This window comes from Triturus cristatus, chromosome 4_2 (genome assembly GCF_964204655.1).
Source record: "Triturus cristatus chromosome 4_2, aTriCri1.1, whole genome shotgun sequence".
Classification (NCBI taxonomy): Eukaryota; Metazoa; Chordata; class Amphibia; order Caudata; family Salamandridae; genus Triturus; species Triturus cristatus.
In genome coordinates this window covers 364,143,796-364,169,547 of record NC_140586.1, presented here as the reverse complement: position 1 = coordinate 364,169,547, position 25,752 = coordinate 364,143,796, and the positions used below count along the sequence as shown (strand labels likewise).

The 25,752-nt window shown below is 45.2% G+C and overlaps 1 protein-coding gene across 3 annotated transcripts in view; it reads left to right on the top strand.

Moving 5' to 3' along the window:
- Window positions 1-25,752, top strand: part of AXDND1 (axonemal dynein light chain domain containing 1) — a 564,522-nt gene that overhangs the window by 23,342 nt on the left and 515,428 nt on the right. For all 3 annotated transcript variants that reach the window (XM_085601802.1, XM_085601801.1, XM_085601803.1), the window contains exon 2: window positions 12,724-12,906. In XM_085601802.1, coding sequence (XP_085457928.1) covers window positions 12,804-12,906 — 103 coding nt within the window. In that variant the 5' untranslated portion in view covers window positions 12,724-12,803. The remainder of the gene's footprint in view (window positions 1-12,723; window positions 12,907-25,752) is intronic.

The following is a 25,752-nucleotide window of genomic DNA, read 5'->3' as shown; positions in this document are numbered from 1 at the left end:
TACAAAAAGACTTTAGGTTTGGAAGCGTGTTTGGAGCTGCAGGACATAACAAAAGTTTTGCTGATGTTGAACTTGAGGTCCTGCTCTTCCATAAATGCAGAGAAATGCTCTAATAGGCGCTTTGGTTTCAGGGAAGTACGCTCCATAAGGACTTCGTCATCACCATGCAGCAGAACTGGAATAGGATGCTGTCCGTTCTGGGGCAAGTCCCTGCACATCTGGACCAATTCGCTTTCCAGATAGTTAATGTATAATGTAAAGAGGAAAGGTGCGGGAATGCAACCTGGCCTTATCCCCCTGTGAACCCAAACAGACTCCGAGCATTACCCTCCCAGACCAAACCTCACTGAGGCACTCGAGTCCTGGTAAATCTCTCTGAAAGGGGTTGATTAAAGACCTGTCCACTCCGAGGTCTTCTAATGTAGTCCATAATTTACTGTGCGAGACACAATCAAAGGCACTGGACAGGTCCATAAACCCCAGGAATAAAGAAACCTGATAGGCGATGGTATATTTGCCCATCAAGAGTGAAAGGTTAAGGCTTTGGTTCTCTGTCCCGAGCCCACTCCCGAAATCCATACTGAACCTCGAAGAGAGCTCTGGAGTCCTCTGCCCAGGACTCAAGATGCGATAGACTAAACCAACCCAAGATTTTCACCAAGAAATTCAGGAGAATTCGGGTGGTAACAGATCACCTCCTCTCGGTCCCCCTTTTAAAAAATTGGGATGATGACAGATTGCGACCAATCTGGTAACTTCCTGGAGTGACTGACAGCCCGGAGAACATTTGTGACCAGTGGGGCCCAGAGTTCCAACTTGCTCTTGAATAGGTCAAGAGGGACCCCATCGGGCCGGAAGCTTTGCAGATGGGGCTGTTGTTAATGGCTTACAAGAACTTGTCATAAGCCAGCAGATATTTAGACTTGAAGCTATCTCCTGGAACTACACATGGAGTGAACTTGATTTCACTCATCCCTTCCTCCTCCTCTGAGCCGGCAGAGTAGACCCCTCCAAAAAATTAAGCCGACTCCTGCCCAAATATGGCGATTTCTAGGGAGCCCACATCAGTCATGCTTAAGAAGGGTTGGTTGACAACACCCCGGTAAGCCGTGGGATCTTTCTTACGACTTGCTTCTTTAATATCTTCATATACTTTCATTTTCAAAGTCTTTTTCCTGATCATGACTGCTTTCCGGTAGGCTTTCCTGCACCATGCCATTTCTTACATATTTCTGGGGGATTTTTGCAGTGCAAGTGCCTCATATGTACTGGAGCATTCTTTGTCAAACCAGCCCTACCGCTTCCCCATGGGAGTGTTATTGGATCATTCAAGTGCGATGTTGATAGCCTTTGAAAGGGATGTAAAAGCCTCAATAATGACAGTGCGATGCACCATATCGTCCAAACAGATATTGAACAATGGACGATTGTCCTGAACTCGCTTGGAGAGGAAAACCTCAGTATTGACCGTTTTCCACTTTATCCGCAAGCCCTTCTTGCTATGAGCAGAGATATGTGCTACGTGCCAGTCGGGACTGTAGACTGCCTGCAGGCCAGGATGGAATATCTGTGGATAAGCTTAGCAGCAGGTAATTTCTAAAAGGGCTTGAGGGGGTGGTAAAATTACAAATGCAGTCGTCTAAATTGGCCGATAAAATGATAAAACCAATAAGGGAACCTTCAACTCTACCCACAAACGTGTTCCGAAAAGGAACCTAGTTTCTGCTTGATTCGTTAGCAAAGCCTGTAGTACTTAATCACGAGGAAATTAAGGCTATTACCAAAAGCGTCATGAGTGAAGTGCGATCGTGGAGACACATCTACTTCAAAAACCCGGAAGCATCACGGAGGGCAAAAATGAACATTATCCCCCCGACAAAACCCTGGTTGTTGCCTCCTCTTAAAATTATAATGTCCATATCCGTATCAATCCCAGTCAAAACTCCAACTCTGTCAACAGAAAGAATACTATTGTAAAAGTTAATAATGCCGATCCTTCAGCCAGCCGTGAATTCAATGGCCGAGCAGTTGATAAAAAGGTGTGTCTGCTCTATTAAAGAAAAGTCTGGTATGAACCATAACGGAGAGATAGATTGCCAGTCCACTCCTAGGTCTACCAGAGAGGGAAGGGGAGGCAGCAAGGTGGAAGGTCGTAAAGCTGTTTGTATAGGTGTTGTGGCCCAAGTTTCTTGCAGACAAGCAATACCAAAATACACCATTAAATCGAGCCATGGGGGCGTTCTGATGCTTATTACTCAGGCCAGCCACATTCCAAGAAAGAAACAACAGCTTTTTTCCCAAATTATCTGTGATATTCGATAGTCCCTAAGAAGAAGCTTCTATGACACAGGGGTTGAAGGCTCTGTTCCGGAGAAGCCACCCGGAGTGGTTCAATGTCCAACCAGGCGTTTCCACACTACTCCCACTAATCTCTTCCAGTAGCTCCTGTTGTGCAAGCCATATGGATGCCTTGGGTAGAATGCTGCAGAGTCAGCCTAAGGGGCTCATCACTTGGTACTCCAGACTTTACACTGGGTACAACATTTGAGTTCCCAGAGATAGAGTGCAGGTGCAGATTTCATGCTTTACAGAGCTCCTGTGATTGCCGGCACCCCATACGTCCATCTTGGGGTGTATGTAACGATATACCGAAGGCAGCTGTTGGTATGCACACTGGTGACTTGCAGATGTTCAAAATCATTCCTTTGCTGCTCTGCTCCGACCGCTCCTCTAAAAACACTTCAATGGGAGGGAGCGGTGTAAGTAGAGCCCAGATGTAGTGGGGTGCTCGTGAGGTAGCGCGGAGGGCTAAACATGACCTCAATGCCCCAGTCGTAAAATTTGTCTCTTTACTTCCAGACCTGAGTGGCATTTTTCTGGGTAGACCAAGAAGTTACAGATATATCTTTTCCTTGCATCGTGGAATGAGGCTTAAACTCCACAATTTTAAGATCATTTAGTGTTATCTTCTCCAAGCCCTCTAACGTGCCAATCTGTGTAAGTATAGTTCTCCTATTGTGTGTATCATGTTTGCCTTTGCACATATAACAAGGAGTCAACACTAGTTTTTTCATGTGCACTCGAGGGCCACTATGAGGCTGGGAGACAGGTGATATTACCTCACCATGATACTACTTGATAGCCCCTGCGTGAGGCTCAAACTCACTCTGTGTAAAATGAACGACGTTTGCAAGCTTATTCCACAGGGATGCTGGTAGCAAATCATATGTGTCTTAACATATAGGGGGATCTAGTCATGAAACCCTTAAGGTGGTTAATGTGGTGCAGGGCCGGTTGGAAGGTGTTTAAAGGGACTCCCATCTGGATCAGAGTAGTTGTGGACTGCTACCTGAGTGTTTGACGAAGCCACCCCTGAAGAAGTAAAGGGTACATCACAGGAACTGACCGGTAGAAGAGGGGGCGGTGCTGTCTCTGCCTGGAAGGAGTATTTAGAAATGGTTGAATCAGGCTGAAGAAGAGCAATACTGGGAGAGAGCCTGTGAGCTGGTAGTTGGCTCTCTATTATGAATATCTGCCCGACTTGAAGGTGGGGGGGCCTTTAAGGCAGCAGTTGGTTGAAAGATGGCATAAATCATCTAACCCTTTGGTGTCATGCTCTCAGTTGGGGGTGATAAAGGACAGCTGGTACTATGGTCCGAGCAGTGGGGCTAAGTATTGGGCAAACAGGTAGGACCGTGTCAGCCCCTAGAAGGCTGACACATTTGCCCTGAATGCCCTGGTTCTTTCTTGCTTTCCTCAGCCTTTTTCAATCCCTCTTTGAGACCGACCTTTGGGGTGCGGGGGGGGGGGGCATGATACGCCTTGTTCGTCGGCGAGACACATACTAAAGGGCCCAGGACTGGGTTGAATGTCGCTGGGCGGTCTCGGATAGACCCTGAACCCGTTCCGACCTACAAGGAGGGGGGGGGGGGGAGGGAACTTGTGTGACCATGATGGGGTCTGTGCCGCCAATATAGGCTCCTCCAGGCAGCATGTCCTGGGGGGACAATTTCCGTCAGGAGGCTAGAATTTCTCCAGAATGGCAGAAAGTACTGACAGAAGTGTGGAGAGAAGGTTAATTGTGGTTGAGCACGAACAAGTATGATAACTAGTTGTGGAATCGGCCTGTACTCTGAGAATCATTTAATTGAAAGCCTTGAATTTTTTATTGATGCCTATAACATGAACAGCTAAAATGTTAAAGATATTGACCAGAAGCTCCAGTTTGTTCGGGTGCATTTTGAGGTCTGAGGAAATCGTGTCCAAGTTGTGTAGGAGAGAATTCCACAAAATGGTAATCTGTGGTGCTTGGTGCCAATTAGGCCATCCTGTGATAAAACCTCCACTGGATTAACATGTGCTAATCCTTGGGGCAAACTTTCAGCCTATGCAGCCTCATTATCATCCCCATATTGTGTTTCACCCCAGTGGGAAGGGAGAGGATTCCTAGAAATTTCCCTTCATTTGGGCCAAAGGCGTAGACTCTGGATGTACTCGAGAGGCTTTCTCAGATGATGAGTATTATTTGGCGAAGGGCAACTTTATAGGAGTAAGCATATGATTATAGTCCCTCTCATAGGGGCCCTGCGCAGGCTCGAATCAGACTGCCCAAAGGGGCTGAGGAGGATCAACTCCAATTCCTGAAACCGGAGCGAGCCGACTGGCTAGTTGTCAGCTACATGCACTAAGGCCGAACGAGTGTTGATAGCCTCCCTGTGGCATCCGCTGTTATTATGAGGCTGCTACGTGGGGTTACTTCCAGGGATTTCCCCATCTGTAGAATTGCTTTCTTCCTCTGGTTGCTGTATCGTCCATCCGTGAGGGACCTTGGATGCACTGGTGGTATTGGTAGAAAACCCAGCAAGGGGGCCAGGTGAATGAACTACTGCTTGTATTGTCAATAGGCTCCTTTATACCAAGCTGGGGCCCTCCAGTGCATATTGGTTCGGGGGCCTATCTTGCTTGAAGGCTTGCTTGTTGTCAGCTGGTGGACTGGGCAATGAACCCGGCAATGGCAATCTTTTAGAGGTCATGAGAGGTTTCAAAAAGTCAGTAATTCTCATTTGTTTTGCTGCAGGTGATTCGGGATGGCATTATTACCCTCTCCCTCCCGCTGTTTGTCTTTAAGGGCGTCCATATTAATAGTCTTGTTTTTATTTTTACATTTGCTTCACCCCTTGCTGTTTTCGCTGCTGGCTGGTTTTGAAACCCCACAGACCTTACCTGATCACATTATTCTCTTCCTCAGGAATATTGAATAACTTAAGTGTCCTACCTTCCCCAGCAGTTTCTGTCTCAAGGAATAATGTTTGGCCGGCACAATGTTGGGCCTGATGATGAGGTTAGCAGTAAGGATCAGTAATGGGGATCCAATGGATATGTGTATGAGTGTGAGGCGCTGACTAGGACTATGCTCAGGACTACGGCCGAGTAGCCACAGTGCAGAATCAACTGCTGAGAACATTGAGAAGGACCATCAGACCATAGAGCCAGCAGTTCGGAACGTCGCCTCACCTTCCCTTGTAGCAGGATGCCTTTGGGTGAAACAAGTGAAGGGGCACCAGCACGCTAAATGCTTTAATGGTCTCTCAGGCCGCTGAGATCTACCAGACACTATCGGGTTCTGAGATGTTAACAAAGGCAGCCTTAGAAGCTAAGCTGTGGTGGATACTGTAATCAGGCTGGGGAGCGCTGTGGAAAAACTCTTAGGAGTACCAGACAGCGATAAACATGGGTCTTTGTCACAAACAGTGCATCCGACGTCCTGCAAACACCAGAGATGTGATGCTGGGAGATGTGGGAGGTGTTAAGAGGAAACCCCAGGGCGATCAAGCTGCACAGGACTAATGTTGGCAGCTTCCACTCAACACGAAGGAGACGCCAACGATTATGCACACACCACACCTTACACTACCTGCGCCAACAGCTAGCTCCCTTCCACTCCACACAAGAACTCTTCGCCTCCTCACCGGGGGACTTCACACTAGGGTCAAAGCATAGTTGTAAGTGTACTTGTAGGCGTTAACAATAAAACGGCTGGTATAACAGTCCGATACCAAGCAGCTTCCCCCCCTTCTCAAAGGATAGAGCACAAGGCCGCAAACACATGCCAGAAGCATGCCGACAGAGTGTGGAGCAGCCGGATGTCAAGACTCCAACAATCTGCGACACTCTCCCCTAGCCGCCTGCCGTCGTACACTCTCAGCGGCAATGGCACAGTCTACAGCTGGGTCTCTGACTGGGCCGCTGTGAGCTGCTAAGGTTCAGACCACCCGGGGGCAAAAGAATGAGAAGTGGCAAGGTCAGAAGGTGAGTGGTGGCAAGCGGCACACGTTGGCATGGCACGGGCTGCAGCAAAACAGCTCTGCTGCGATTCTGCTCCCACGGTGGTTCAGCTCAAGCCCTGCCCAACAACGGCATCCTCAGTCAGGTCAGTTGCTACTGGCTACTATAATCAGTCACATTGTGTATCTTGATCTTGAACTGGCCACTACCAATCTCAGAACCTTGGTTGGTGAAGCACCAAGGGACAGAGAAAATGAAAAAAGGGGAAGGGAAGTCAATCTCCCTTTCTTTCAAAAGGGAACATTATGCTTTTTCACATAGTCTAAGTAGCCATCTCTCCCATCTTAAACTCTTCCCAAGTGCGTTAATGCCTTCTGTTTTTAAATAGTTGTAAATAATGCACCTGTTTATTTGGCATGGTTTATGTACCAGCTGCATGCCACAATTGTCCTTCTTTCCAGGGTAAATATAGTGCTTTAAGAATATGTGGCTGCAAAGGAAAACAAATAAAATGTTCCACGTTTCCTAATACGTTAACTTCTGGCTATAAAGCCATTGTCTTTAAAATGTCTGGTTTCAGTTGGGGAGATAGAATTTATAAAACATAAAACTCTCTTTGGTATCCCTTTGCATTAAACGTTATGCATAATCTGGACCCTGTTCTTGGCCTATCTTGTTAAGTGTGTGCAGCTCTGGTCATCAGGGTTATTATTCAGATATATATTGCCTAATACTATTGGAATTCAGTCCAGTTTGAGCTCTTGTGCAAAGTACTCTGGAGGCACTTTACCTTTACAGAAAGAAGTTGACAGACTGCTTGAAGGTTCCATCTTTTTTAGATTCTAAAACATGAGTGAGTTGAATTCTGTAATTCACAGCTCGATAAGCAAACACACCCCTCCTTTCAGCTTTGCTAGCAACAACTTTCCCTGTGGACACCCACCTCCATGCTGAACTGATGACCAAATAGAAAATTGTCCATCTTATTGCCTTTCTTTCTTTGAAGGTCAGCTCTACAAAGTTTGGTCCAATTTTAAGAAAAACACACCACCAAGGTGTAAAAGCTAGGAGTAATCCACATTGATAAAGGCACATTGAATCAGCTGTCTCAAGTATGCTACATTCACTGCTATGCTAGTGTTTCTTTCCATTTTGAAGACATTGGTTAGAACTAATTTTTTAGGGCAAGCTGCCGTTGTTGACCAGATAGGATAGGAGTTTGCGGTAAATCCCTTTCCTGGGATCCCGGCTCTCCTGCTGAACCAGGAAAACAAGTACCCAGATACCAATTTCAGTGTCTCTGCCACTCTGTAGTCGGGAAGATAGGGACATTCAACTTTCAAACCATCTCCTACCTCGAGATGGGTCTAAGGAGCTACGTTTCCAGGAAGAGCTACACCTGCAGAGTTTGGATGTTGGAGACGATTCAGGATTAAAAAAGGTTAACTGTCTGGATCCTGAAGTGCCAGCTGCTATGACCACGTATTGGTCTGCTTCAGGATATCTGCAGATTGCCAGTCTGAGTCATCATCATATGAGGAACTAATCAGACAGCCAGATGTGTTCTTGGATGGCAAAATGCAAATATTGAGTTCAACCGCCAGCACTGTTGTTGCACCACACCAAACAAAACACCTTATTGCTGCACACATATCTGGCATTTCACCTGGCCTTTGAATGGGCCCTTTCTTGCACTGTATCTAGCAGACCACCAAACATTCTATCAAGAGCTTACCAAATTTTACCCAGTGCTTGCTATGGTAAATAGTTTTTTAAAGCCAGAAAGCCCACCTTTTCCCCCTTATCTTATACATCTCCCACAAACCAGAAGAGTTCATGGTTTTTGAGGTTATGGCATACAAGTGTGTTTCTTCCAACATGCTGGGTCAGAAGAGGTTGAGGATTTTACTACTCAGTTCGGATAGCACATTTACCCACTGTGAGAAGTTGGCCTGATATATGATGTCACTAATTCTAGTGTACACTTTGTATCAGTCCAAACAAACCTTATGGTGATTGGTTGTAAAGTCGACCTTATAGACCAGCTATCCTAGTGGTAGCATGGACAAGAGCAGTCTTAGGCTAAACTCTGAATGGCATGTGAAGCCAGCTGTTATACCATATGTAATCTTGAATACCAAATGAAAGGACACCACAACAGATATATATATATATAAAATAAAGTGTATTTATTCTAGTCAAACCCTCCGCACTCTTTATGAGATTCGAGGTAAGTACAACACAGTCTTATTCAAGCATACATTAAGTCACACAAGTAAGTAATACAGTTAGGCCCTAGGAGCCACGCAAACCATATACTAAGTAAGTGGTATAAGGACCACTGTCACGGAAATAGGATAGGCCTAGGGAATCGCTGGGGCTACACTACCCTACCAATAGTTAGGAAGTGGGAGGTCCACGGGATTCAGGTGCAGAGTGGAAACACTCACGCGTAATGCGTATAATCGATAGAAATAGTACAGTTTAGAATTAATAAGATTTAGGACACTTCTGGAGTAGCTAGGAAGTCGAGACTTGAGAACTAGACACTAGGATAGTCAATACCCTGATGAGCACCGGAGTACCCAAGTTACCTAGCCCACGGGCTGCGGGTGCATAGGTGTGAACTTGCGTCGGGTTTCATCGTCGACTCCTATGGATGCCTGAAGGAAAGATGCTGACAGGCAGTCAGTGAAGAGTGTCCGGTGGATCCCAAGGCCGGGATCAAGAAGGAAGGATACCTGCAAGCAGAAGGGACAGAGTCTGGGTCACTAGCCAGTGACCACGTGGAACCAGGAAGGAACCAGGCGATGTCGGAAGATTGCAGGTGAAGAGGTGAAGCTTGTCGCAGCAGCCACGGGTACCAGGAGACGTCGAGGACGACCAGGACCAGGAGGCGAGCTGTCCCACGAAGGCTTGTGCTGTCGGCGGCGTCGAAGTCGAACTAGGACTCACCAAGCCTTGGCAAGCGGAACCCACGAAGAATGGAGGACTTGCTTCTGGTGCAGACCAGGAAGGTCTGGGGTGCTTCTCTTTTACAGAGGAGCAGGAGCCAGCCTGGAGGAGCCAACCCAGCAGTGGAAAATTGAAGGTGTGTCATCGCAAAGGTTACTAGCCAACGGGCAAGCAACCGGACAGACGTGGCAAGCAGGAAAATGCAGAAGGGCCCCACGCAGGACTCGTGGAGTGTGGGGGGCTGATCTTCAGTGCAGATGGTGCTTGGGGTTGGGGCTTCTCAATCCCCGGTGCACAACCTCGAGGGTGCCTCAGAAGCTGTGCTGGAAGATACTCGCCACTTTTCCCAGGTAGCCAGTCCCACGTCTCTCGTCGCCTCCACGGATCTCAGCTTGGCTGTGCATGTGGATCAGGGTCGGAGAAGTCTGGAAGTCAAGGTTCTGGTCAGGCTCTGCAGTCGGTCCCTCGTAGAACTTCAGCAAAGCAAAGGGTAAGTCTCTTGATGGTGCCTGTTCGCACAGGGTGGCCACTCCTTGGCCACAAGGGAGATTCTTCAGTCTTCTTCTTTCGTCGAATGTCGAAGGTCCAGAGTTTCTGTTCAAGTTGCAGGTTCAGGATAATCTAATTTTCTGGGGCCCAGCTACCACACTTATACTAATCTGGGGGGCTGGGTTGCCTGCTAGGTCATGCCTTATGGGTGGGACCTGGGAGGGGGGTAGTTACACCCCCTTCCCTTTGTCCAGTTTCGCGCCAGGACTGGGGCTGGAGTGCCCCAGCACCGGTTTGAACTGGACTATGCATGGGACACCTTGTGTGCCCCAGGCAGTGTCTAGTTTCTTTCATCCCTCCCTGCCCCAATACACTAAGGCCTGTCTGGGGTGGTGCTCGCACCTCCCAAGGCAGGAAACCTATTGTCCAAGCCTCCCGTGCCGGGATCACTCCCAGCAGCAGGAGGTCAGACTTGTGTCGTGGCAGCAGCATCCATTTTGTGATGCTGGGGCTCTGGTTAACTTTAACCGGGTAAGTAGGTTTCAACATGTCTTCTCCCTCTAGAAGGGAGGGATAATATCCTCATCCCCAGAAATGGGATGGGGTTATTATTCCAAAGTGTTAGACACCTTACACGACATGTTTTGATAAAGCCAAACCATAGTTACCATAACCGTTTAAGATTATAAGGCACTTTAAGAGTATATGGTAGGCTATATCATAGAACAGCTATAAGGACATGGTTCCGAAAGCTGCAGACAGGCCCAGCTCATGCTAGAGCACTATCTCACATGTTACCAAGCACTCTGCCTCCAGGATTGTTAAGGTCTGCCATAGGAGTGGCTGATAGGTACACATGTGTCTATATATAAGGTAGGTATAGGAATACTACACCTAAGCAAGGGGTGATTACACAACCTTGCTCCAGCTGAGTGATCAGCCAGTTGTGTCATAATGGAAGGCCAGGCCAGGGGTGGCATAATACATGCTGCAGCCCTTGGTAGGCCCAGGGTACACCTATGCCCTGGGTACCTAAGGTACACTGTACAGGGGCCAATAAGGTGATCCTATCCAATTGGGTTATGCACCTAAAGTACATAGTATTAATTTAGAGAGAGAACAGCAGGGCTGTGGGTCTGATTAGCAGGCCCACAGCCACATCTAAGTCGAAAACCAGTAAAGCAAAAGCAAAAAGTGGGGGTGAACATAGAAAGCAGACCCTACTCTCCTACACCCACGACCCATTCTTTACAGATATTCATACCCTCTATCTGATGTAAAAAGATCTGTCTGAGCTTAACCTGAGAAAGGACGTTTGTTAAAAAGCATAATAGTCAAATAAAGAAAAATGTATAAGAGTAGATCGACAGTCCACTTAAAGTTAAGAATCTCCTGTGAAACAAAAGTATAATGCGGTCCAAACAAAACTATGGAGACAGATTGCCAGAGTCCCAAGCAAACGAAAATGGGAGCTGAGATATGTCTAACTGATAAACAGTGGAAATGAAAAAAGCTGTGTTAATCTGCAATGTGAGTAATAAAGGAACAAAATGTCTATCATTGATAGACAATCCATAACCATGACACAAAGGGGTATTGAAAATTGTCGTGTGTGTAGGACCAGGCCCACAATGCCAATCGGGTACATGCAGGAGACAAATGTGCCCAGGCACAGAAGGTCTTTGCTGTAGCAAGCAGAAGAGAAATATTGCCCAACATCCAGTGAGCTTTGGAAAGCCTTCAACCTCTTGGTCACATTTGCTGGTAAAAGTTATTAGGTAATTGCATAATGTTTGACTCCATGCTGTGCTTACTTCAAATTGGCACTTGAAGAGGGATGGAGCCTCGTAATCTCTGTGTAGAAGTTTAAAGCACATGTATAGTACTAACATCTTCATTATGTCTATCAGTGTTGAGTTTCAATACATTGGCGAGTTCTTGTTCTCTACTTGTAAGTTGAACGTTTAGGGAAGGTTGTGTGATCCTTTAATGCATGTGTAAGGCCTTTGTTCTCAGTGGGAGAGAATGTGAGCAATCTGCATACCCCATGAGATTGTAGTCTGCTAGTTATTTAGTGATAGATATGTAACTGAAAATTAATTATTTATGCTCCATGTTAACATGAAGACTGTGTGCTTGTGATCTTTATATGATGAGGATGAGAGTCCTACTGGTCTAGGTGTGTTCTGAAGGTTATTCTCATGTTCTTGATCCACGTTTAGAGATATCTGTAGGTTTGAGATTGCACATAAAGACTGAGTCCTTCGGTTTAGTTGTATTATCCTAGGAATTCAATAAGTTGTGTGTCTTTCTGCTACTATGGTCGGGCTGAAGAATAAGAAGTTGATTGTAGATAACACTTAAATGGAAGGCAGACACTATGGTTAATGTAGGCTCTTCTTTTTCCATTTTACCACCGGCATCCTCTGCCGCATCAAGTACATCACTGTAAAATGATTGCCCGCTTTCTAGTTTTCAGAGAGGAGCTGTATCAAGTACATGTATGAATATAGTTCCATTCTCATCATGCACAATTCATTCACAACACTGTATTGAAGTAACTATCGGTCCTACTTTCAACACAAAAAAGGAAAATAAATGAGCCTCAGATAAATAAAGTACGTTTACCCTGTTGCTATTTTCTCAAAGTACTGCCCCTGCTGCTGTTTACTTTCCCTGGTTCTTTACTGTGCACCTCCATGCCTGCTATTCTTCTTTATGCTTCTGTCCTAATTCTGTGCTCTCCTGGCAGTCCCTAGTACTGCCAGTGCTGCTATTTGGTGCACTCTTACTGATGTTCTATAGACTGTGGCCCCAGCGTCTCTGTGGTCTACTCCTGCAATATCTTGCAACTCTTAACAAAATCCAGTCCCTAAGGCTCTTGCTTCTACAGCTCTTCTACACACTGATCACCTTGCTTCCTGTCCCGGTAGCAATTTGTGTTTGTTGCTCCAACCTCCTGTCTACGAACTAAATCTGTGTTTACATCCACAGGCCTTCTCTTTAAACAGTGTCTGTTAAACATCCTCTCTTACTGGAACAGTTGACCACATTGATCCCAACTCTCCATCGTCATGTCCATGCGTGAATTGCCAGTGCCACCCAGTTTGCCTAAACCAGAGGGCAGGAGCATGAAAGGTTCTGTGTCTTTGATGAACATTGGTGAGGAGAATGCCGGTAAGTCCTCAGCATTGTCTCAGTCTATATGTATCAGCAAGAAACTGCTTTGTATCACTTGAAAGCACAAACTGGGAACAGGAACACAATTCCACATTGGAGCACCTGCATATTATGACAATTTAGAAAGAAGAGGTCCGGCACTGAGTTCTGATACTGATGATGCTGGAGTCACCTTCCAGAGAGAAATGGTAATGTTGCAGCATTTGCTTGTTACCACACTATGATCCTTGTGACATCTCACATTTGTACGCACAGGTTACCAGTCCATAATCAGTGATTCTCAAGTGCAACTATGTTATTGTGTCTGCCCACTGTATGATTCTTCTTATTAGATACAACACCAACGGAATAGCCTTCAGTCTGCCCCAGTTTCATGTCTCCCAATGCAATAGAGCAAATCCTAAGCCGTACTGCGATTTTTGGCATTGAATTAAAAAAGCAGAAGCATATCTTTTGATGGAAAATGAAGAACTTTATGAATTTAATTCTAGAGTTGCTCTATATATTGTGATGGATAACATTCTACATATAAATATAGCTGTGGTGCAGTGCACTCCTACAGTACATGCAACCAGATCAATGGCCCTCTACACAGGCTGTGGCTCTCCAAAGTGTCCTTTTCCCTTGCAGTGTGAAACTAGTGAAGGAAACGTATCATCACATCTCAGGTTTTGTGTTAGTGTCATATGACAGTGGCTCTATTAAAACTACGATTTAGGATATGGACATATATGGCTGTTGCTAACTTTTGGTCATGCGTAGTAGAGAAACTAAAGAGTATAGTGGGAAACATAGTATAGCCAAAACTCATTAATAGATACTAGGCCTATACCAGAACGCAAAGGGACAACAAATTCAATATAGATTTTTAGCATTAGGACTAATACTATGGCATACATGATTACACTCGATACATGCAGAGGGCTCGAAATACACATTGTGGATGAAGGACATACTAGACTGGGCCATTGCAGAAGAACACAGGATGTAAACTGCTTATACAGACCAAAAATTAGATGATTTAGTAACATGGAAACAACTAGAAGACACCATTAACCCACAAAACCATGCAAAGTAAAAAGCAAACAGCTCAAATCAAGAATGGGAAGAGCTAGTATAAATTAAGACCCAAGTAGACAGGAGAAAGGACTGAAAAGACACATGACCAACAACTGAGAAAAAAATTGCAGTGAAACATTGCAAATGAAAACATCTACGCAATCTCAACAATGAGAAAATGATTAAAGGCTCTGTCCGTTAATGTTTAACTGTGAGATATAGGAGGGAAAAAAAAAATTCTTAAAGAAGTAAGATTTAGTAACTCATAATTTACTGTAGGAGTAGCCATCTTGGAATCCTTTGTCTACATGAATGAGAACCAGATCTCTGGTTTTGATACTACTGCCTTTTCTACTACATTCAGCCCAATTGCTACACCCTTCAACACGAATATATGACATTACAACGCATGCGTTTACAACGTGGTCAGTACAACAACCGCGCTGTTACCACGCACGCCATTACAACGCAAGTCATTACAACGACTTGCTGTAGGGGGGGCGCTGGAGTTTGGAATAGTATAATTTACTATTCCAACGCCAGTCTGTGCAACATTAGGGAAGGTGTTGGATTTCAAATCCAACACCTAAAGCCCCCTACAGCAAGTCGTTGTAATGACTTGCGTTGTAATGATATGCGTGGTCACAACACGTCGTTGTACTGACTGCGTTGTAATGGCATCACGTTATACAGACAGCATTGAAAACGCTGTTTCCCCTTCAGCACTAGATCTCCTCCTTTATTCACACTCCCTGACCACAATGCACATCCACATTGAATTAGTGCAGTCGCTAAATGCACTTGCATCCACTCTTCACCAGACCAAAGCCCAGTTACATCACTCCATTCTCAGCCACAGTGATTGCCCTTATCATTCAGGTATTTCTTTACCCTCCCTGGTTCCATGGTCATACCATTGCATTGTCAAATTCCTATAAAAAAGAGATCTCATATTCCAAGATCAACGCAATGTGAAAGTTAATGTTTACTCCTCATTACTCTCTCCTCTCTCATACTCATGTTCACCCACTGATCCATTCTGCCCACATTGACTTTCACTACTACATTGTCTTTCTTAAATCTGTGAACTCTTTTTGTGTCCCGTCTTATGCCTTAAGTGAATAACCTTGTCAGCCAAGAAGAGGAGGCAGCCAGTTGAGGAGAACGGGGGAAGCTGTTCAAGGTCACGAAGATAGTCCGTGGTAAACCTTGTGCAACATACATCATTGCTATCACGGACAAGCAAAGCAGACTACTGACAACAGAGAAAGACTAGGAAGAATGCTGGGCCGAGCACTTCAAAGAAGTCTTGAATAGACCAGTACCAACAAGTGCAGTGGACACCCAAGAAGCAGAGTCAGACGTGGATGCGAACAGTTCCCCACCATAGGCATCTTGCACAATTCATTCACAACACTGTATTGAAGAAACTGTCAGTCCGATTGTCAACATGAGAAAGGAAAACAAATGGGCTCAAAAGTCTTAAAAATGTAAGATGTACTGCTGCTGTTTACATCCCCCTTTCTCTACTGTGCACTCCCACGTCTGCTGCTCTTCGGTGTGCTTCTGTCCTAATTCTGTGCTCTCCTGTCACTGTCCAGCACTGCCAGTGCTGCCATTTGGTGCACTCTTACAGGTATTCTATACACACCAGAAGATAGAAAAAATCATCACTGCCATCCGATCTCTCAAGAACGGAAGAGCTCCTAGCGAATACAATCTGAATGCAGAAATGTTCATGGTAGACCCTGAAACATAAGTCAAGCTCCTTCAACCACTGTTTACACTGATTTGAGAAGGAAAGAAAGTAACAGATGACTGGAACCAAGGCATCGTCGTCAAAATTCCAAAAAAGGGAGCATTAACCAATAATTATACACTGCATTTCTGATGCCGTGAACAACCAGTTAAGAAAAGAACAGGCTTGGTTGTGCAAGGGCAGATGGTGTGTTGATCACATCCTTTCTCTACGCAACATCTTAGAGCAGTACACAGAGTGGTAGAGACAACTATTCACCTGCGTCATAGGTTTTGAGAAAACCTATGACAGTATCCACTGTGACTGGCTCTGGCATATTTTGAGAACCTATTGCATAATGCAGCAGATAGTTCTTCTCATTAAGAGCTTTTATGATAATTTTACCTACAAGGTGGGAGATAGTGAGTATAGCGTGTAAGTCCCGAATGGTGCGAGACAGGGATGCATGTTGTCAGCTTTGCTCTTCAGCCTAGTCATGGACTGGGTGTTGGATGCATAATGGAAGACCTAGCCAGAGGCGTCAGATGGACCTTCTTCTCTACACTGTATGACCTTGACTATGCAGATTACCTAACCTTGCTCATTCACAAACAGCAGCCCATGCAGGAAAAGAGGTGTCGCCTCAACATCTATGCACAGCAAGCCAGCCAGAAGACCAACACGAAGCAATCTGAAGTCATGCCACTCAACATTCCAAACTCTTCACCAGTCAAGGTGGAGGGAGAGAACTTAGCCATGACTGAAGAGTTCACCTACCTAGGCAGTGCTATCAGACATGATGGAGGGGCAGGCATTGACATCGAGAGCAGACTGAGCAAGGCAAGGAATGCCTTCAGATTGCTGAACAATGTGTAGAGGTCATCTAAGTAAAGCAGCAACACCAAGTCGAGGCTGCGTTCTGTCCACACTCTTGTATGGATCAGAATGATGTCTGATGACAAAAGCAACATCACCTAATTGTTGGCCTTCCACACCAGTAACAAGAGAAGAATCTTGTGCATTTTCTGGCCGCGTTCCATCTCCAACCAGGAACTGCTCTCCAGATGGAAGCAATAGAGCATGGACACCATCATCGTGAGAAAAATATTGCGATGGATAGGTCACACGATCAAAAGATTCAAGACTTCATCACAAGAACAGCTCTCCACTGGACCACCTTAAGGCAAACGGAAGAGAAGCAGGCCAATGAATACCTGGAGGGGAACTGTAGAAACAAATATGAAGATCCTGAACCACAGCAGGGGGACCGTACAGAAACTTGCCCAAGATGGACAGAAGTGGAGGTCCTTCGTTGCTGCCCTACATGCCAGAGGGCATACCGGGCAGCAAGTAAAGTAAGTGTTATGCCTTTGACCTATAAATGAGCAGGTCTAATACCTTCTCAGTGTGCATGCACGCTTGATAGGCTGTTCAGTCTCTCTTTACAAAGGCATTCATTTTCAATGCAAAATGTGGTCACAACTGCTCAAAAAGACTGCAGGTAACCTCTCCCTCCAACTATTCTGTTGTCTGTTAGCAGCTCTTAATTTAAAGAAATCCTCAAGGGCCTGAAGTAAGACAGAGGGCCTCATTTAGAGTTTGAAGGTGCGGGAGCACTAGCATACATCAGTGGGGCTACTGTCTCGTGAAGCTTGTGGTTCCCCACTGTATTTATAGTTGAGAGAAGAACTGTGTTTACAGTGACAGAGCCTTCACTGGCTCTGGCAGTGTAAACCACCGACCTGGCAGCCCGCCTGTAAATGGGCCACTAGTTCACAGTGTCAGTCACTGGCTCTTTTGCAATCATCCTTTCCCCATGTCTGCCACATGATGTATGGTAGACATGGCTGGGAAAATGTAGAATTGCTTGAAACCAGTGAGAGAAATGTATTTCTTTGTATCAAACTAACTCCTGCTCTGGAGGTTTGTTATCTCTATATGAAAAGGTTTTGCCAGGCAGGTGCCTTGAGCATGATGCCCGCTTGGAACACTTGCAGTCCTCTTATAGAACAACTGCAACAGTGCTGCCCTCACAGCACAGAGATTCCTGCCAGGCAGGCATGAATCTCTAATAAGCAGGATAGACATTACTCTACCCCCTGGTGGACCTGTGAACCGTCTGCCTCTGTGTAAGTAACCCCCTGACAGTAGTTCAACAGGAAATTATTTTATGGTTGTATTGGTCTTCAAGTAAATAAGCTGGACTGTGTTTATAAGAAGGCAGCTGGTAGAGATTCAATGCAGGATACAGTGACTTACTCAAGTATGGGGTAGAATATTGAGTTGTGAAAGATTTTGGGTTAATGTTCTTCATAGAAGTGGGACAGGTTTTTGAAATTATATGGTAGAGTTTATGAAAATTATAATCTTGATTGTATTGCCAATTTCCTGAAATTGATTAGGTTGAGAACTATTGTGGTTCTAAAGAAAGGGTGATAGGTAAGTCATACTGGTGGAGCACAAGTTAGCCATAACATGTGTTTCCTGGTGCACAACAATATACACAATAATTTTCTAATCCATTAACTGTTTATTTGTGTCACCAGATTTGTCAAAAAGACGTATACTTCTTGATTCTTGTTTCAAACATTCCTATTTATTTCTTTTAATTTGGTGAAATTTCATTAAGTTTCAATTAGAAAATTCAGAAGTTGGGCTATGTGCCCCAATACACTATGGTAGTGGTCATGGGTTGAGTACACGTTAAAGCATCTCTAAGATAAAAGCTGAGAAAAAAACAATCAAATACAACATCACTCAATTGTTAGAAAGCCAATTGAAGTTAAACCAGAAAAAAGGAAATAAAGCATGAAAATTTCCCATAGAGGGAGGTGTCAAAATGCACCTACTTGTGAACACCAGTTCCCTAACTTGTGTCCATCAGATTCTCTAAACAGTTCACTATGAATTACATTAGAGAAAAAACAGTCAACAGTAAGGTGCATCCATATGGAATGGGGATGGGGGTGCACTGGGTCTTCAGGTAGCCAGAGAGGTCTGGTATGCTGTCTGTGGAAAGGTCCCCTGGTAACAGGAAGACCAGCAAAGGTGCGTTCTCATTACAGATAGAAAAAGCTAAGGTGCAGTGTGGATCCCAAAGGGGAAAAAGTTGGAACTAAGGCAGTTTACCGGTTGTTCATGTCATCTACAGCATGAGTGCATGGACATACGAAGGTAGTTGTCACAATGGCTAGTGAGACCTGGGCTGTTGGGTGACAATGTGGCATCTTGGTAAGAGTGCAGCATGTGCCAATGGGGGCAGAACAAAATCATACCTGTAGTGACAGAAGAGTTGTGTGCTATCGCAAGGTATTCTCCAAAGTGATGGATACCATCAGGCTTCTCCCAATTACTCCACTATTGCTTTCCTCATCTAAGATGGCCTGAAATCAGACCAATATGTTCCAGTTCTAAACACGAAAGCAAGTTACCACTGTTTCATGTCTCCAAATGCTTAAGTACTGGTGCCTTTGAGTCTGCCAATGGACGAAGTAGGCTGATCTAAATTGCCTCCATGCATGAATATTTATATATTTTTATTTATGATTTTTGTTGATTAGATGAGGCTGGCATGACAGCTAAAGTTTCCTCTAGGCTGGACCTAAATTAAGGTAAAACACAGCTAGGGATTCTGAAAGACTAGTAGTGGTTGTTATTGGATCTTCAGTAAAATAAAGACTTTTCTTACTACTCCTTAGGAAAATCTATATTTCATATTGTGTAATTCTGCAGCGAATTATTCTCTAAATTAAGCTCAGGATCAAGTGGTAAATATCTTAAATATGGAACCTATTGAGCAATATAATTGAGTCTTCACTGAATCAAAATAAATATATAGAAGTTAAAGGGGGACATTTACTACAAAATGTCAGAGTACAGTGTTACGCCAAAATAGGTAACGCCGTACTGTGACATTTCTTTAACGCAGGTATGCGCGTTATTTACAAAAATACGGCGCACCCCTGTGATACCTATGGCACTAATAAAGCTGCCTAGCGCCAGCACAGGCACCCTTGCCCCATGTTGCAGGTGTGTCTGCGCTGCAGGGGTGATTGTTTATGTACATGAAGGGACACCTTCCTGCACATAAACAATCTTGAAAGGCTACTTGCTTGTTCTATATGTGCTGCAGAATGCAGCACACATGGAAAGAGGTAAAAACGAGAAGAAATCAATTATTTCTCCTCGTATCGCCAGTCTAAGACCCGGTATTCCCTGGTCTTAGGTTTTGTGCTTTCCCAGCCTTGTAAATATGAGGCAGCGTCAAAAAGCAACGGGTTTTGCAGCAGAACGCCCACTGCAACAGCCTTTGAACGCCCCTTTCACACTAAGTGAAGTGTGAAAAGGGGCCTTATTTACAAGGTGGTGTTAAGCCACGTTAAGTGGCTTAACGCCACTTTGTAAATAAGGAGTGACGTTCTGGTGGCGATATCTCCTTGTAAATATGGCCCGAGCAACAAAAATAGAAAATATGACCCTACCTTTCGGTAAAAGCCATTCAACACAGCTTGCTAGCATAGAAAGAGCATATGAGAGTAATATTTGAACATTGCAATTAACTACCGAAGACGACCGACAAATCACAGGAGTTTTAAAACTTAATGTAGCCAAAATTTGGAATGGTGAGGGAATGGTAGATACATATCCCACATCAGTCAGGGCTTGGCCAGACTGGCTGTAGCGGGCACCGGGCGTTTTCCCGGTGGGCCGGAAGAGTGGGGGCCTCTTTTTGAGTGGTTGGGGCCGGTTTTGTAACTGGGGGCCTGCAATATCGGCTCCCTGTAACAAAGGCGGCCGGCAGCAGTGCTTAAGCGGCAGCATTGCTTCTGACTAGGTGGCCCCTCCCCCCGGGGCAGCCCAGCTGAACTGCTAGGGCTGGTTTGTGTTCCTAGTCCGGCCCTGAGTCAGGCTCTTGTTCTCAACCTGTGCCGTCCACTCCAGAGTGCAGGCTCTTGTCAGGTTGTACCTTTTTCGATTCCAGCCCTACGTACATGCCTCTTAGATTTTATAGTCACTCCTCCAAAAGGCCTTCCTCCATGCAGCCGCCCCCTTATCTAACCAATCAATCAATGCAAGTGGCACCATCATTATTCCCGTCCTCAAGATTCTTCACTGGCTCTTCCTTTCAGTATGCATGAACTTCAAACCACTGCATCATTAGATAAGGTCACCATTATTATTTAATTTCTTTTCTTATAATTTCCCCTATATGTGATATAATTTTTCCCAAATTACATATCTAGCATAAAACATTTTTTCGTTTGACTCAAACATTCACATCCCTAAATAGCTTTTTACCAAGGCAAGCATTAAAAAGGATTTCCTTTGTTTCTTTATTAAGACTACCCAATTTGTGAATCTGAAAATTCCACCTAGAGCTGAGGTGTACCATTTTTGTGGTGAACGTTTTAAAGATTGTTGAAAGAAAGAGCTAGAATTTCCATGTAGATGGCACACTTTTGATTAGTATAGAGGAGATATGATAACTGTCTGGATCTCCGCTCTCTGAGGCACACAATTTTGAATTCCAAAGTGAGCATGCTGAGAATGTCCAAAAACCAAGATTTGCAGCATAAAGATGACCTCACTAATACCCCATGACTCTTGTAGTAGATGTAGATAAGGCCAAGTCTAGCTCAAGTCAAGAGAGGTGTTTATGGTGAGGTTAGGTGCAGTACAACATGTTTATTGAAGTATTATGAATGTCCACCTAAAGTTATGTTTTACACACCACTTATATACTTGCACTACAAACAGTAGTTCCTAAACCCAGTCTACAAATGTAGTCTGATAGAGACAAAGAAGGTCAGTAATCACAGAATGAAAATGGTAATCTAATGAAGGAGCTGGTAATCCCAAGTAAAATGTTATATACAGCATATAGCCAGAGGTCCTGTTTTCATTGCTATGTTGTTATTATATAAGATCTGCAAACTTCAAATCTTAGTGATATTGGAACACGCATCTATTGTTAGTGAAGCTCGAAACACACCATGAATAGAAAGGTACAAGACAAATACAGTGCAGTATTGAAATTATTTTAAGGTAGCCAGTGTTTGCAAACTTTGGTGGATTTTTTAAGAAGAGCCTTCACCATAGCATGTTTCCATGGTCTAGGAACTAGACCCGATGTGATTGATGAGTTTATCATTTCCAACATAGGGAGAAGTATTGTGTTTCCGGCTCTGAGTAGAATGTGAGGGGGAGCTGTGTCACGAGGGGAGCCTGATTTAATTTGGGAGAGGAGGACTGACAGCTTTGTCAGGTCTGTAGTAGGGAATTCCTTGAGTACATGGTCAGGACCGCTGGAGGACCCATCCATCTGTGTGAGGTCGCTTGGGTGGGGTGAACTGGGAAAAGTGGTATACAAGTTTTTAATTTTGCCTGAGAAAAAAAATCTGCTAGTTCATTGCACCGCTCCGGGGTGGCCTCAGGGGATAGATCGGATCTCAGGAGCTCTAGAAGATCCTAAGCGATGCGTGAAATTTCTCTAGGCGCGTTAGCAGCCGTATTGATAATATCTTCGTAATAAGAAGCCTGTGCAATTTTTTATTCTTTTATTATTCTTTATATTAAGACAAACATCGTTTCAAATAAACAATACAGAGGTCGCAGAGAATACAGAACTAATAAGGACACACGGAGGATGAGAATTGTACTTATACATAAGGGGGAACATCACGGGGAAGGGGTGACATTTGATTCGGAAAATTCAGGTGGCGTACAGATTTCTCCCCGGTAGCTATTCCAGGGGCCCCAGACACAGGCCCATTTTTTAGGGCAACCCCTAGCGACATATACCGTCTTCTCTCTAAACATACACCTGTCGAGATCTTTCTTCGAAGTGTCCAATGCAGGTGGTTTAGCAGCTCCTCACAATTGCGCTATGTTTCGTTTGGCTATCCTGAATCTCAGCGTGGCCCACTGTGTCTGATGAGTGTTAAGATCTGTAGGCTCCCATATATTGAGGAGGCAACGTCTCGCCTCCGGCAAAAGACGGGTGTGTAGTACATTGAATAAGACATCGTGTATTCTGTGCCAAAAAGCGCTAACGAACTTGCATTCCCATATGACGTGAAAAAAGGTTCCTAGCAGACCACATCCTCTCCTGCAATCCCCCCTATCGGTGACTCCCATGTGGAGCAAGCGTGGCCCGGTGATGTATATGCGGTGAAGGATTTTTAGCTGTACCAGTCTGAGGCACGCCGGTATGGCGACCACTCTGGGGGAAGAGACCACCTCTTGCCAGTATTCATCATCAATCTCAATCCAATCTCCCGACCACTTCACCCTTAATGCCTGAAGGGGATCGGGCATATTATTTATCAGTTTTTTATAGATTAGGGAAATCGTCTTTTCAGCAAGGTGGCCGTCCAGGACTCTATCCTCTAAGGGCGAGGCGTCAGGAGGGGTCTTGCCCACTGGCAAAAGTGTTCAAAGTGAATGTAGGATCTGGGCATAGCGGAAGTACTCAGTAGGCGCTGAGTCATACTCGGCTTGTAGTGTGCCGAAGGGTTTGACTCCTCCTCCCCCCAGAGGTCTTTGATTTGCGTAATACTGATGAGATCCCATTTATCGAAGCCTTTTGATCTCCATAGGCTGCCTAAGGATTCAGAATCCCAAAGGGGGGGTCGCCATTGTCAGTTTACGTCCCCACCCAAGGGCGTTGGTCGCGTCATGCCAAATCTGGACTGAGTGCTTGGTGGGGACTGTCAAAGTATACTTGTTGGGCCATGAGTAGAGCGCCCTGTTGTAGCCACCTCCGGGGAGGAGCCATTTGTCCATGGCGTAGCCTGGATCGTCGCCCCTTCCATAGGTACCATGATTTATGGTGGCCAGGTGTGCAGCCCAGTAATATTTTTTAATGTCTGGCAGGCTTATGCCACTATCATACCAGTTTAGGGTCAGTTTATTTAGGGCAATTCGTGGCTTGCCATCCCAGAGTAATTCTCTCTGAAGGCCCTCTATGTCTCTAAAGAATTGTTGGGGTACCGGGTCAAGAGCATTCTACAAAGCATATAGCAGGCGGGCAGAGACATCATTTTAAACAGGGCTGCCCTACCCAACAGGGAGAGGGGAAGCGATTTCCATCTTTTGATGTCTTTTTTGAGTCTTAGTAGGGGCGGGAGGAGATTCTGAGCATATCGGACCGAAGAGTCATGTGAGATGTAAATCCCGAGGTATTTAAAGCCCGCTGTGTTGATCTGCATTGGGCAGTTTCCAGGAGGAGTAGGGGGATCTCCACATAGGGCGAACACTAAGGATTTTCCCCAGTTAACCGTGAATCCGGAGAATCTGCCAAATACTGCCAAGATGTCCAGAACTACCATGAGAGATTTCAGCGGGGAGGCCAGATAAAGCAAGATGTCGTCCGCATAGAGTGAAATGCGGTCCTCTCACCCGATGGACCATCTTAGCTCTCGTATCATCAGGTCCTGTCGGATCCAAGCAGCCAGTGGCTCCAGGGCGAGGGCGAACAAAAGGGGGGAGAGAGGACAACCCTGACGGGTTCCGCGGCTGAGTGGAAACGTGGCTGATACTTTATTGTTAACCACTACCTGTGCCAGGGTTGCTCAGTACAGAAGACGCACCCACTGAGTGATTTTGGCCCAAAATCCAGTTTAGCCAGTACCGCCCAAAGGTAGGGCCATTAAACCGTGTCGAACGCCATGGTTGCGTCTAAAGATACTATCACAGCTGACTCCTGCAGGGTTGTGGCCCTGCCCAAAACCCCATGGAGTCTGCGTAAGTTCAGGGCCGTGTTTCTATGCGGCATGAAACCCGATTAGTCCGGGTGTACCTGGGTGCCTATTACTTTGAGCATGCGGGTAGCCAGAAGCTTGGCCAGTATCTTTGTCTCCGCATTTAAAAGGGAAATTGGTCTATACGAGGCACAATCCTTCCGGGGCTTCCCCTCTTTGTGAATAGTGACTATTGTGGCGATCCTCTGTTCCCTCGGTAGGGCCCCGCGTTCCAGTGATTCCTCGAACATCGAATGCAGGTGCAGTGCGAGTTTATTGAGCTGCAGTTTATATAGCTCAATGGGAATGCCATTTGGACCAAGGGCTTTTCTTGGCTTCAATGCACGTATTGCCTGTGCAATTTTTATTTCAGTTTGGTAGTACCTTATAGCTTCCCTATATATTTGTTTACTCAGGCTATTGTAATCTGTCCTCCATTTCGTCTCCAGTTTTTTGTCATGCCTGTTTGAGTACACGTAGTTTGGGCGATTACCAAGGGGACTGTTTCTCTCTTACTTTGTGGCATGATTTGGCTGGAGTGATCCGCTCTAAGGCGGCCTCAATCCAACTAGTAAACTTTTCTGCAGCTGCAGTGAAATTTTGGTTGTTTTTGGGAGAAGTTAGGGACGACGTCCTCTGTGGGCAGCATCTATCCTCCATCTTGCAGATGTAATTCTTGCTCAAGTTTGTGATCAGCTAGGGAGAACTCTATAAACAGGTGTGCCCATAGTATTGTGACCATACGCATTTGTGCTAATGTTCACAAGGGTTTAAAGTAGCAATGACTCCCCATAATGTTTTTGAATATTATATTCATTCAACATGTAGGCACCACCTTCTGCCCCAAGCCTCTCGTCTTAATTTACACTGGAAGGCTAATTGCTAAGGCCACCATGCGCCCCTAAACAATATTCAGCTTCCACTGTGCAGGACTTGGGCAGAAAGGTCCACAGTGGTTGGGGAGGAAGGGGATACCAATGATCATGGAAGACCAATTTTGGATCTTCACTCAGCTTACCAAAAGGCTAACCTTGTATAACCAATTTACAGTTACCAGTTTACAGTTTGAGCACTGTTGAGCACTTCTTTAGGTAGGCTCTGGGCCTCCACAAAGCATTTTGAAAAGAAAAAGAGGAGCATTCAGGGACAACGAGAATATGCTGGTGTTGCTGCAGCTACACACTCTTTTGGGGACTTTTGGCTTTTAATGATACAAAAAGTTAAGTAATTCTACAAAGGAGCCAAACCAAGGAGAACACATTTCTTCCCACAAGGAAGACCAGCAAACACATTCCCAAATGTTTT